This window comes from Vombatus ursinus, unplaced genomic scaffold (assembly GCF_900497805.2).
Source record: "Vombatus ursinus unplaced genomic scaffold, bare-nosed wombat genome assembly UNPS02014802.1, whole genome shotgun sequence".
In the NCBI taxonomy this organism is placed as follows: domain Eukaryota; kingdom Metazoa; phylum Chordata; class Mammalia; order Diprotodontia; family Vombatidae; genus Vombatus; species Vombatus ursinus.
The window spans coordinates 30,180,247-30,193,447 of record NW_020954580.1 but is presented as its reverse complement, the minus strand read 5'-3'; the positions used below and the strand labels follow the sequence as shown (position 1 = coordinate 30,193,447).

The 13,201-nt window shown below is 38.6% G+C and overlaps 1 protein-coding gene across 1 annotated transcript in view; it reads right to left on the bottom strand.

Annotated features, from left to right (window-relative positions):
• Positions 1–12,826, bottom strand: part of VWA8 (von Willebrand factor A domain containing 8) — a 399,466-nt gene extending 386,640 nt beyond the window's left edge. The window contains exon 1 of the mRNA XM_027873608.1: positions 12,655–12,826. Coding sequence (XP_027729409.1) covers positions 12,655–12,826 — 172 coding nt within the window. The remainder of the gene's footprint in view (positions 1–12,654) is intronic.
• Between the last annotated feature and the right edge of the window lie 375 nt (positions 12,827–13,201).

Here is a 13,201-nt window from a genome sequence, read left to right as displayed (position 1 = left end):
TGAACTCAAGTCTATCTGGCTCCTAGTCCAGTACTTAAAGCTCAATTGAATATCCTCCTACTGCCATAGCAGAGTAAATCTCTTTTTTGCTAAATACTGAAAGACCTACAAGTATCTCACTTTGTTCCAACAACAAACCTAAATTCCCAGAGGACCGGCCTGAGTTAGGCACAGCAGGTTCAGCAGGAACGGAATATAACGAGTTGGCTAAGGACAGTGAGTCCAAACTGTGTTTTTGGTCATGACTTTGTAAACTGTGGTTGCTTACTGTGAGACATCCCAACTCCTGAGAGATAAGAAAGTGAAGTGCCTTTGGCCATTCTCCATGAAGAGAATAAAATAAATATATTCTACTGAAAGGAGTGCCTTACTGCTTTCAGGGAGTTATAATTGTGTAAACTGCTTGGTTTTGAATGGGTTTTTGTAAAGTACAGCTGAACCTTCAGTATTCAATCCTATAACCATATATGAACACAGCTAGCCACTTAGGGGTAAGATGAGGGACCCCAAAAGCAAGAAGATGCAAAGCAAGGCAATCTCAGAAATTTTATTATTGCCTAACAATTATAAAGAAATTGAAATGTTTTTGAATTCGGAAATCAGAGGACCAACTGCATATGTGGGTCAGTTTATGAAGGGCTTTTAAATGCCAAATAGAATACATCTGATCCTAGAAATAATAGAGAGCAACTGGAGTTTACTTAATAGAGAAGTGACATGGTTAGACCTGCACTCCATAGTCCCTGCCCATCTCTACCTACAAGTCCTACCAGCACCTCAAACTCACTATGTCTAATACATAATTTAGAATTTTGCTCCTAAAGCTGCTTTTCCTTCTAACTTCATTATTTCTGTCTAAGGTGCGCATCCTTCAACCACTTTCCCATGTCTATAACCATAGGGTTAACTTTGATCCTTCTATTTCCATCACCTCTCATAAAACAATCAGTTACCAGGTCCCATCAATCCTACTTCCACGTTTCACATCTAATTTCTCTTCTCTGTTCCTACTGTCACCACTCTAATACATGTCCCTCACCTGGCTTCCAATCCAACCTCTGACCCTTACTATCTATGTGATCATGAGGAAAGTATTTAAACTCTCTGCGTATCAGTTTCCTCATCAGTAAATGAAGATAATGGAATTTATTTCACAGGGTTGTTTTGAGGATAAAATAACATATGCAAAGCATTTTGCAAGCCTTAAAAGTAACATATAAATGTCAATTATTGTTTTTAGTATTTTTTGTTCAGTGGTTCCCTATTCCTAATGGTAACTTCACAATCTGGTGACTAGCCCTCTAGTGCCATTCTAATTTTCCAGCCTTCCCTCATATCACTACTCTCCATACGTATTATATATTCCACTCAAAATGGTCTACTCTTTGTCTCCAGAAAGCCCAATGGGCCTCCTAACGTACTTATCATGTAGTGGTTTGTATTATATTTATCTATGATTATGAGTTATTCTCCTACTCAACTGTAAACCCCATGAAATTTGAGATGTCTTACCTAAATTATGTATCTTCTTTAGCACCTAGTGCTCTGAGGGCTTTTAATAAATGTTGTTATTAAATAACACCATGGCATGCTTTTAAGAAGCAACTACTGGTATCAAATTTAAGGTGTGGCACAAAGTCCAAATGATGCTTCAAAAGATCCACAATTTCATCAAATGAGGTATTCCTTACACCAATACAACTCACAGTCTCTGTCTGCCTTCATGGATGGATAGAAGAACCTCTCTGAACTTCCATAGGATTCGCCACAAAAAACAGACATACAGTCGGTCCAAAGTAAGATTCAAAACCTTTCCAGCTTGATAGAGTCTGTCAGAAATTGTGCTGCACTAGGCTCAGGATCACCTTCAGGTATCAAAGGATCAGGGTGAGACGTACATGTCTCATGTAGAATCATGTAGAATCAAGCCCAGACTGTGGCTTAAATTCATTCTAAGCATTTTCTCAAGGAAAATATTCAGAAAAAAAGGAAGGTAAGTAGGCTATCCAAGGAAAGGAAAATAAAGTGCAGGTCTGACCATGTCACTCTTCTATTCAATAAACTTCAAGGTTCATCATTATTTCCAGGGTCAAATATAAAATCCTCTGCTTGGCAATGTAAAATCTTTCATAACCTGGCCCACTCCAATCTTCCCAATTTTCATATACCTTACTCCCCTCTATGATCCAGGGACACTGACTCCTTGTTCATATAGCAAGACATCCTATCTCTCCATTACATGCATTTTCACTTTCAGTTATCTTTTGTGCCTGTAATTCTCTCCCTCATCTCTACTTTCTGACTTTTCTGGCTTCCTTAACGTCTCAGCTAAAATCTCACCTCCTACAAAAAAACCTTTCGATCACTCTTACTGCTAGTGCCTTCCCTCTGAGATTATCTCTAATTTATCCTATCTGTACCTTGTTCCTACAGAATTGCATGTTGTCTCCCCCATTAGACTGTTACGTCTCTGAAAACAAGGACTACTTTTACCTTTCTTTGTATCCCCAAGGATTAGCGAAAGGCTTGGCACATAGTAGGAGCTAAATAAATACTTGTTAACTTGACCTGAAAATAGGATACGGTATAAGAAAAGATGATACCTCAATTTGGCTTGGATATACACTTTGACCCTCCCCTCAGTATAATCAGTTTAACAAAAACACTGTGCTCTGAAAACAACTACTACTTTTAGCCAATTACACTCTCTCTTCATGTGCAGTAGATTCTATCATGACCTCTCCTGTCACTCAGTTTATAGTCTAATATGAAGCGACCTTCATATGCCAAAATGCGCTCCATGTGTATCTGAAAATATATTTTCCTTTCAAGTTGTTCATTCTTACAGCATACTGCTCTTTATTTGTCTTTGTATACTTGCCTGTTGGTCCAACTTTGATGGAAGCCTACCAAAGCAAAATTTCTCATTGCTTCCCAATAAACATTTCTTCCACATAACTCAAGTGCCTCAAAACAGCCTTACAGCACATCGTCTCTTCTGCTCACAGCTGCTTCCCTCATTTGAGTAGAGTTACCAAGCTAAGTTTTCCAGGCATAGGTGCTGAGCTATACTGTTCAGGGACACTCCTCTTTACATTCTACTTGGTAAACTTCACTCACCTATTTAAACTTCACTACTTATGGCCTAGTCTGATCATTACACTTTAAGTATACTAGTCGCCATGAAATTTAATTTTTTTTTCTGTAACAGAAGTAATATGGTGCATTTGGAAAGAGTCAGAAGGAGTGAATTGGATCCTGGGTCTACTACCTACTAATGTTCAAAAATCACTTAATCATTCTGTACCTGTTTGCTCATTTATTAAATGGAGATAGGCATTATCTTCTTGTGGTTGCTATGAAGTTCAAATTATGTAATTTATGCCATTAGGAAGACCAAATGGGATAATGTAACCACAAAGAAAATGTCGGCTGTTATTATTCTATTAAAGTTTTCTTTGGACTGAGAAAACTGGAAAATAGTATGGCAGAAACTAGGAATAGACCAACATCTTATTTTGTATACCAAGATAAGGTAAAAATGGAGACATGATTTAGATATAAAGGGAGACACCATAAGAAAATTAGGAGAGCAAGGAGTAGTTTATCTGTCAGTCTATGGAGAAGGGAAGAATTTGTGACCAAACAAGAAATAAAGACCATTACAAGATATAAAATGGATAACTTGGTTATATTAAATTGAAAAGCTTTTACACATACCAAACCAATACAACCAAGATTAGAAGGAAAGCAGAAAACTGGGAAACAAGTTTTACAGCAAATGTCTCTGATAAAAGTCTCATTTCTAAAATATAGAGAGAAGAGTCAAATTTATGAGAATGCAAGCCATTCCCCAACTGATAAATGGTCAAAGGATATGAACAGACAGTTTTCAAATGAAGAAATCAAAGCTATCAAGTCATATGAAAAAATGCTCTAAATCACTATTAATTAGAGAAATTCAAATTAAAACAACTCTGAGGTACCACCTCACACCTATCATATTGGCTAATATCACAGAAGAGGAAAATGACAAATGCTGGGAGGATGTGGGGAAAATTTGGACATTAATGTACTGTTGGTAGAATTGTGAACTGATCAAACTATTCTGGAGAGCAATTTGGAACTATGCCCAAAGGGCTATAAAACTGTGCATACCCTTTGATCCAGCAATACACTACTAGGTCTATATCTCAAAGAGATCAAAAAGGGAAAAGGACCTCCATGTACAAAAATATTAATAGCAGCTCTTTCTGTGGTGGCAAAGAATTGGAAATTGAGGGGATGCCTATCAATTGGGAAATGGCTGAACAAGTTATAGTATATGAATGTAATGGAATAGTACTGTGCTATGATGAGCAGGATGATTTCAGAGAAACTTGAAAAGACTTACATGAACTAATGCAAAATGAAGTGGGTAGAACCAGGAAAACATTGTACAGATTATCGGCAACATTGTGCAATGATCAACTATGATTCACTTAGCTCTTCTCAACAATACAATGGTCCAAGATAAGTCCAACAGACTCATAATGGAAAATGCTATCGATATCCAAAGGAAGAAATGATGGAGTCTAAATATAGATCAATGCATACTATTTTCACTTTTTTCTTTTTTGTGAGTGTTTTTTCCTTTTATTCTATTTCTTCTTTGACAACATGACTAATATGGAACTATGTTTTACATGATTACTTATACATAACCTATAACAAATTGTTTACTGTCTTAGGGAGAAAAAAACTCAACTCAAAATTTTATATAAAAAATGAATGTTAAAAATTGTCTTTATATGTAATTAGAAAAAATAAAATACTATTTAAAAGAAAAAAAATAAAATAAAGTATTTCTTGGAAGCCATGGCAAAGTAGTGGACCCTGGTTTCTCAAAGCCTACTGCAGCAATACAAATACTCAAGTCCTAACAAGTTCAAAAGGCACTGACTAACTAGAGGCTGATGGATTCTCTCTTATCCAGGGCCAGTTTAGTTCAGACAACCTCATCTTCAGGTTAGCCAAATCAATTCTCAAAAACAGTCCACTGGAGAGTGGAGCCAAGATGGTAGAATAAGTCAGGAACTCGCCTGAACTCTCCCAAACCCACCTCCAAACAACTATAAAATAATGCCTCAAAACAAATTCTGGAGCAGCAGAACCAACAAAAGGACAGGGTGAAACAATTTTCGAGTCTAAGACAACTGAGAAGGTTGACAAGAAAGGTTTGTCTCACTGGGATAAAAGGGGTTTGAAGTACAAGGCAGGCAGTCTGAAAAAGCCAGCTGCCAAGCCCTGGACACTAGGACAAGCAAGGCCTCAAGGCACCAGCCCCCAACCCCACAGCGGGTAGACCATGCAGCCCTGACACAACCAGCAATGAGGCCCCATGACTCCTGGTATAGCCCAGTGGTGAGGCTCCATGACTCCAATGCAGCCTAGCAGCAAGGCCCTGTGGCTCCCAGGCCAGAGAACATCTCAAGGAGCAAAGTCCGAAAACCACCAGGGCAACCAAGCAGCAAGGTCCTGCTAACTCCAGTGCAGGCCAGCAATGAGACATGAGGCTCCCATGCAAGAAGCTTGGGACAGAGCCTCCTCCAACACAGGAGCAGAACCCAACTTTAACATAAAAGTCATGAAAGAGCTTGGAAAAATGAGGGGAAAAAAGAACCGGATGACAAAAAGTTACTATGGTGAAAGGAAAGATCAAAACACAAACTCAGAAGAGGACAACAATGCCAGAACACCTATATGCAAAGCCTCATAGAAAAATCTGAACTGGTCTCAGGCCCAATAAGAATTCCCAGAAGAGCAAAAGAAAAATGATATTAAAAATCAAAAAAGAGAAGTAGAAGAAAAAACAGGGTAAAGAAATAAGGGTGATACAAGATAGTCATGAAAAAAAAATCAACAACACTTACTAGCTGTGTGACCCTGGGCAAGTCACTTAACCAAAACTGCCTCACCAAAAAGCCAAAACAAAACAAACAAACAAACAAAAAAGTCAACAGCTTGGCAAAGGAAGCACAAAAAATGGAAAAAAAATGTGCAAAAATTCACTGAAGAAAATAACATTTTAAAAAGTAGAACTGGCAATAGGAGGTACAAAAAATTCAATGAAGAAAATAATTCCTTAAAAATTGGAATTAGGCAAGTGTAAGCTAATGACCCCATGAAACATTGAGAATCAATCAAACAAAATCAAAAAAATGAAAAAATATAAGAAAATGTGAACTATCTCACTGGAGGAGCAACTAATCTAGAAAATAGATTGAGGAGATATAATTTAAGAATTACTAGACTCAAGGAAGTTACTCTCAAGGTGGAGAGAATACTGGCCCTGGAGTCATGAGGACCTGAGTTCAAATCTAGCCTAAGACACTTAGTAACCATGTGACTCTGGTCAAGTCACTTAACCTAGAATGCCAAAAAAAAACTCAAAAAAAAACAAACTTGCTGAACTATCTGAAAGCCTGATCAAAAAAAGAGCCAGGACATCATATTTCCAGAAATTATCAAGGAAAACTGCCTGATATCCTAGAACCAGATGGTAAAATAGAAATTAAAGAATCCACCAATCACCTCCTGAAAGAGATCCCAAAATAAAAACTCCCAGGAATATTATAGCCAAATTCCACAACTCCCAGATCAAGGAGAAAATACTGTAAGCAACCAGAAAGAAATCATTCAAATATCATGGAGCCACAGTCAGGATTACACAGGATTTAGCAGCTTCTACATTAAAGGATTGGAGGGTTTGGGAAGGCAAGGGAGCTAGGATCACAACCAAGAATCACCTACCCAGCAAAACTGAGCATACTCCTTCAGGGGAACAAATGTACATTGAATGAAGTAGAGTACTTTCAAATATTCCTAATGAAAAGATCAGAGCTGAACAGAAAATTTGATTTTCAAATACAAGACTGGAGAAGCTTAAAAAAGTAAACAGGAAAGAGAAAACATAAGGGATTCAGTAAGTTTATACTTTTTACATTCCTACTTGGGAAGATGATACCTGTAACACTTAGGAACTTTATCACTATTAGGGCAGTTAGGAGTACACATAAAGGATGTGGGTATAAATTAACTATGATAGGATGACATGAAAAAAAACAAAATTAAGGGGTGAGAAAGAGGATTGCACTGAGAAGAGAGAACAGAGTATAATGTGGAAAATTATCTCACATGAAGAGGCAAGAAAGAGCTATTACAGTGGAGGGAAAGATGGGGGTTGGGAGTGGCAGGCAACACTTGAACCTTACTCTCATAATGATTGGCCCAAAGAGGTAATAAAATACACACTTAGTTGTGTATAGAAATCTATATTACCCTATATGGAAGTAGGAGGAGAGAAGGATAAGAAAAGGCGCGGGGGGGGGGCAGGTAGGACTGAGAGAAGGGAGGATAAATTGAGGGAAACACTGGTCAGAAGCAAAACACTGGTGAAGAAGGACAGGGTAAAAGAGGACAGAAAAAGAAAAGGATAAACATGGGAAAAATGAGAGGGAGGGAAATACACAGTTGGTAATCATAACTGTGAATATGAAGGGAATGGGCTTATCCATAAAACAGAAGCAGATAGAGAACGGATTAAAAATCACAAACAATATGTTGTTTACAAGAAACACATCTGAAACAGAAAGACACACAGAGAGTAAAAGTAAGGGGCTGGATCAGAATCTATTATGCTTCAGCTGAATTTTTTTAAAAAAATAGCAGGGGTAAAGACAAAGCAAAACAAAAATAGATCTAATTAAAAGAGATAAATAGATCTAAACAAAGAGTTACAGAGGAAAAAAGACAGTAAAACTATACTACTGAAGGACTGCAACTTTGCCCTCTATGAACTAAATATCTAACCACAAAATAAATAAGAAAGAAGTTAAGGAGATGAATAGAATTTTAGAAAAGTTAGCTATGAGAGACCTCTGGACAAAACAGAATGGAATAGAAAGGAATATACCTTTTTCTCAGTAGTATACGGCACCTACACACACACACACACACACACACACACACACACACACAAAAACAAACACACTTTGAGGCAGCTAGGTGGCACAGTGGATAGAGCACCGGCCCTGAAGTCAGGAGGACCTGAGTTCAAATTCGGCCTCAGACCAAACACTTGACACTTACTAGCTGTGTAACCCTGGGCAAGTCACTTAACCCCAATTGCCTAAAAACAAAAACAAAAACAAACCAAAAAAAAAACCTCACAATCAAATGCAGAAAAGCAAAAATATTAAATACATCCTTTTGTTATCATAATGCAAAAAAATCACATTCAATGAAGAACCATGGAATGATAAAATAAAAATTAACTGGAAACTAAATAATCTAATCCTAAAGAATGAGTGGATCAGAGAACAAATCACAGAAACAATCAATAATTTCATTAAAGAGAATGACAATGAGACAAGAAAATTTATGAGATGCAGCCAAAGCAGTACTTAGGGAAATTTTTATATCTCTAAATTCTTACATCAATAAAATAGAAAAAGAGCAAATCAATAAATCAGGCATGAAACTTTAAAAAAACAAACTAGAAAAAGAACAAATTAAAAATCCCCAGTTAAACACCAAACTGGAAATCCTGAAAATTAAAAGAGAGATTAATAAAAATTGAAACAAAACCACTGAACTAATAAATAAAACTAGGAGCTGGTTTTATGAAAAATATAAAATAAAATAGACAAACTACTGGTTAATTTGATTTTAAAGAAAAGAAGAAAACCAAATTACCAGTATCAAAAATGAAAAGGGGCAGCTAGGTGGCACAGTGGATAGAGCACCAGCCCTGAAGTTAGGAGGACCTGAGTTCAAATCTGATCTCAGACCAAATACTTAACACTTACTAGCTGTGTGCCCCTGGGCAAGTCACTTAACCCCAATTGCCTTAAAAAAAAAAGGAAGAAGAGAAAATTAAAGCAATTATTAGGGAGCTATTTGCCCAATTATATGCCAATAAATCTAATGATCTAAGTGTAATGGATGAATATTTACAAAAATATAAATTGCCCAGATTAACAGAAGAGGAAATACAATACTTAAGTAATCCCATCTTAGAAAGAGAATTTGAACAAGCAACTGAACATTAATGAACTCCCTATGAAAAAATTCCCAGGGCCAGATGGATTTACAAGCAAATTCATTTAAAAACATTAAAATTAATTCCAATACTATATAAACTATTTGGAAAAATAGGTTAAGAAGGAGTCGTCCCAAATTTGGTACTGACACCTAAACCAGAAAGAATCAAAACAGAGAAAGAAAACTATAGACTAATTTCCCTAATGAATATTGATGCAAAAAATTTAAATAAAATACTAACCAGGAGATTACAGCAATATATCACAAGGATCAAACACAATGGTGGGATTTATGCCAGGAATGCAGTGCTAGTTCAGTATTAGGAAAACTATCAGCATAAATGACATCAATAACAATATCAAGAGAAATCATATGTTTATCTCAATAGACGCATAAAAAACTTTTGACAAAATACAACACCCAATTCTATTAAAAACACTAGAGAGCATAGGAATAAATGGAACTTTCCTTAAAATTATAAGGAGTATCTATTTTGAAGTCATCAAGAAACATAATCTGTAATGGGTATAAGCTAAAAGCCTTCCCAACAAGATCAGGGGTGAAGCAAGGATTCCCATTATCACTACTATTATTCAAAATTGTACCACAAATGTTAACTATAGCAATAAGAGAAGAAAAATAAATGGAAGGAATTAGAATATGGAATGAGGAAACAAAACTATCACTCTTTGCAGTTGATATGATGGTATACTTACAGAATCCTACAGAATCCACTAAAAAACTACTTGGAATAATTAACAACTTTAACAAAGTAGCAGGATATAAAATAAACCCACATAAATCATCAGCATTTTAATATATTACCAACAAAGTCCAGCACAAATGATAGAAAGAGAAATTCCATTTAAAATAACTGTAGACAACATAAAATACTGGGGAGTCTACTTGCCAAGACAAACCCAGGAATTATATGAACACAATTACAAAACACTTTTCACACAAATAAAGTCAGATCTAAACAACTGGAAAAATATTAATTGTTCATGGATAGACCGAGCCAATAAAATAAAAATGACAACTCCAAATTAATTTACTTATTCATATCTATGTCAAACTACCAAAAATTATTTTATAGAACTAGAAAAAACTAACAAAATTCATCTGGAAGGACAAAAGGGAATCAATAAAAAAAAATGTGAAGGAAGGTGGCCTAGCCACACTAGATCTCAAAGTGTATTATGAAGCAGTAATCATCAAAATAATCTGGTACTGGCTAAGAAATACAGTGGTGGATCAGTGGAATAGATTAGGTACTTAAGACAGAGTAGTAAATGATCATAGTAATCTACTGTCTGATAAACCCAAAGGCCTCAGCTTCTGGGACAATAACTCACTATTTGACAAAAACTGCTGGAAAAACTGGAAAACAGCATGGCAGAAACTTGGTATAGACCAGAATCTTATACCATATACCAAGATATGGGTACACGATTTAAACAAAAAGGGTGAAACCATAAGCAAATTAGGGGAGCATGGAATAGTTTAACCTGTCAGATCTATGGAGAAGGGAAGAATTTATAACCAAACAAGAAGGAGAAACCACAATAAGATATAAAATGCATAATTTTGATTGTATTAAATTTAAAAGTTTTTGAAAAAACAAAACCAATGCAGCAAAGACTAGAAAGAAAGTAGAAAGCTGAGAAACCAGTTTTACAGGAAGCATCTCTGATAAAGGCTCCATTTCTCAATTATGTAGAACACTGAGTCAATTTTTAAGAATACATTCTCCAACTTTTAAATGGTCAAGCAATTTTCAGATGAAGAAATCAAAGCTATCTGTAGTCATATGAAAAAAATGCTCTAAATCACTACTGATTAGAGAAATGCAAATTAAAACAACTCTGAGGTACCACCCATCAGAATGGCCAATCTGACAGAAAAGGAAAACGATAAATGTTGGAGAGAATATAGGAAAACTGGGACACTAATGTCCTGTTGCTGGAGGTATAAAAATCCAACCATTCTGGAGAACAATTTGGAACTGTGCCCGAAGTGCCATAAAACTGTGCGTATGCTTTGACCCACCAATACCTCTACTAAGTCTCTAACCTAAAGAGATTTAAGAGGTGTGTGTGTGTGTGAGAGAGAGACAGACAGACAAGGGCTTATCTGTACAAAAATATTTATAGATTTATAGCGCTCTTTTTGTGGTGGCAAAGCATTGGAAATTGAGGAGATACCCATTAATCATGGAATGGTTGAAGAAGTTGTGGTGTATGATTGTAATGGAATGCCATTGTGCTATAAAAAATAAGGAGAAGGCTGATTTCAGAAAAATCTGGAAAGGCTTAAATGAACTGATGCCAAGAGAAGTGAGCAGAAACAGGAGAACTTTGTACACAGTAAAAGCAGTATTGTACAACGATCAACTGTGAATGACTTAGCTATTCTCAGGAATATAAAAATCCAAGACAGTTCAAAGGACTCATGTTGTAACATATTATCCATTTCCAGAGAAAGAACTGATGGAATATGAATGAAGAGCCAAGTATACTATTTTTCATTTTTTTGTTTTTTTTTTCCTTTTTGGTCCACGTCTACATGACTAATATGGAAATGTTTTCCATGACTGCACATGTATAGCCTATATCAAATTGCTTACTGTCTCAGGGACAGGATATAAGGAAGGTGGGAGAGAATTTGGAACAAATGTTTAAAATAGTTTTTACATGTAACTGGGAAAAAATATTCCAAATTAAAAATAAAGAAGTCTACTAAATCATAGAAAGGTTGTAATTTGTCTTAATGGGGCCAGTATCCATACATTTGAATGCAGAGATACTTGTAGCATTGAAATATTACTATGATTTATTATTATTAACACAACCAAGACTCCCATGCATGGAGCAAATTTGATCGTATCAGATTTGGAATATCACTGATTGGGAGATCAAGCAGGACTAAAGAGAACATCCAGAAACCCAATGTTGATCTCAGCAACTACCCTAAGGTTTTAAGGTCAGGATCCGGGGTTGTAGGATAATCATAAGCAACTGGGCTGGGAGATGGGGGGGGATGGGGGGGAGAGGAGGAAAGAGGTGTTGAGATTGTAAAGGAATGGAAAGCAGGATCACCAAATGCTAGAGTTGGAAGGGACCAGAGGGATGAAGTCCAGCTTCCTCAGCTCACAAAAGCCAGAGAAGAGCAGTTACTGTTACTGTTGGGGTTACTGTGTCAGACAGAGCTTTGGCAGGAATCCCTATCTCCTGACACTCTACAGTAGGACCGGAATGTTAGAGCAGGAAGGGCCGTCAAAGATCAAGTCTGATCCCCTCATTTCATAGAGGAAAGGAAGTGACTAGGTCAAGGTCACTGTGCCAGAGTTAGGGCCGGCATTCCCACTGCCTGACCTTGCCGCTCACAGTAGGTCCACAGAACGTTACAGAGACCAAGTCTGATGCCCTCGTTTCACAGCAGCCAGGAGGGGAAGGGACTGGGCCTAGGTCACTGGGAGCGAGCTGGGGCCTGCATTGGCGTCCCGGGACACAGTCCGCGGGATGAGTGAGGGAGGAGGGCAGGAAGGGTGGGCGGGCGGCGGCCAGTTACCTGCGTCGGCCCCTGCCCCGGTGTGCCGGAGCCGGAGCCCTTCGGCGCCCGGGCGGCCCCGCACCACCTGCCGCAGGATGAGCCTCACTCTCCGCGCGGCCGAACTGCCTCCGCCGCTGCCTCCGCCTCCGGCCGCCCCGGCCGAGCCGAGGAGCAGGAGCCGGGACTGCATGGTGCCGGGAAGGGCCGGCGCGCGGACCCTCCTCGAGCCCGACGCTGCCCGAGGGCGGGTGAGAGGAGGAGGGGCGACAGCGCGCGGAGGGGCCGCGAGGCCGGAAGAGGGGCCGCGGCCGGGGGCGAGCGGGCAGAGCGTGCGGCGACGCCGGCTCTGGGGGACCGGAAACGGCGCCGCACCGCGTCCGCGCGCAAACTCCTTCCCTTCTCTTCTTCACCTCTCCCCGGGTTCCTGCGTGGGCGGGCGAGAGAGACTTCGAGGGGGAAGCACCGACGGACGCCGCCGCCTGACAGGAGCCTGAGCTGAGGCCTCGGCACGGGGTCACAGCGAGGCACTGGGCCACGGCGGGGGGCGGGCCCAGCCCCGCCTCCT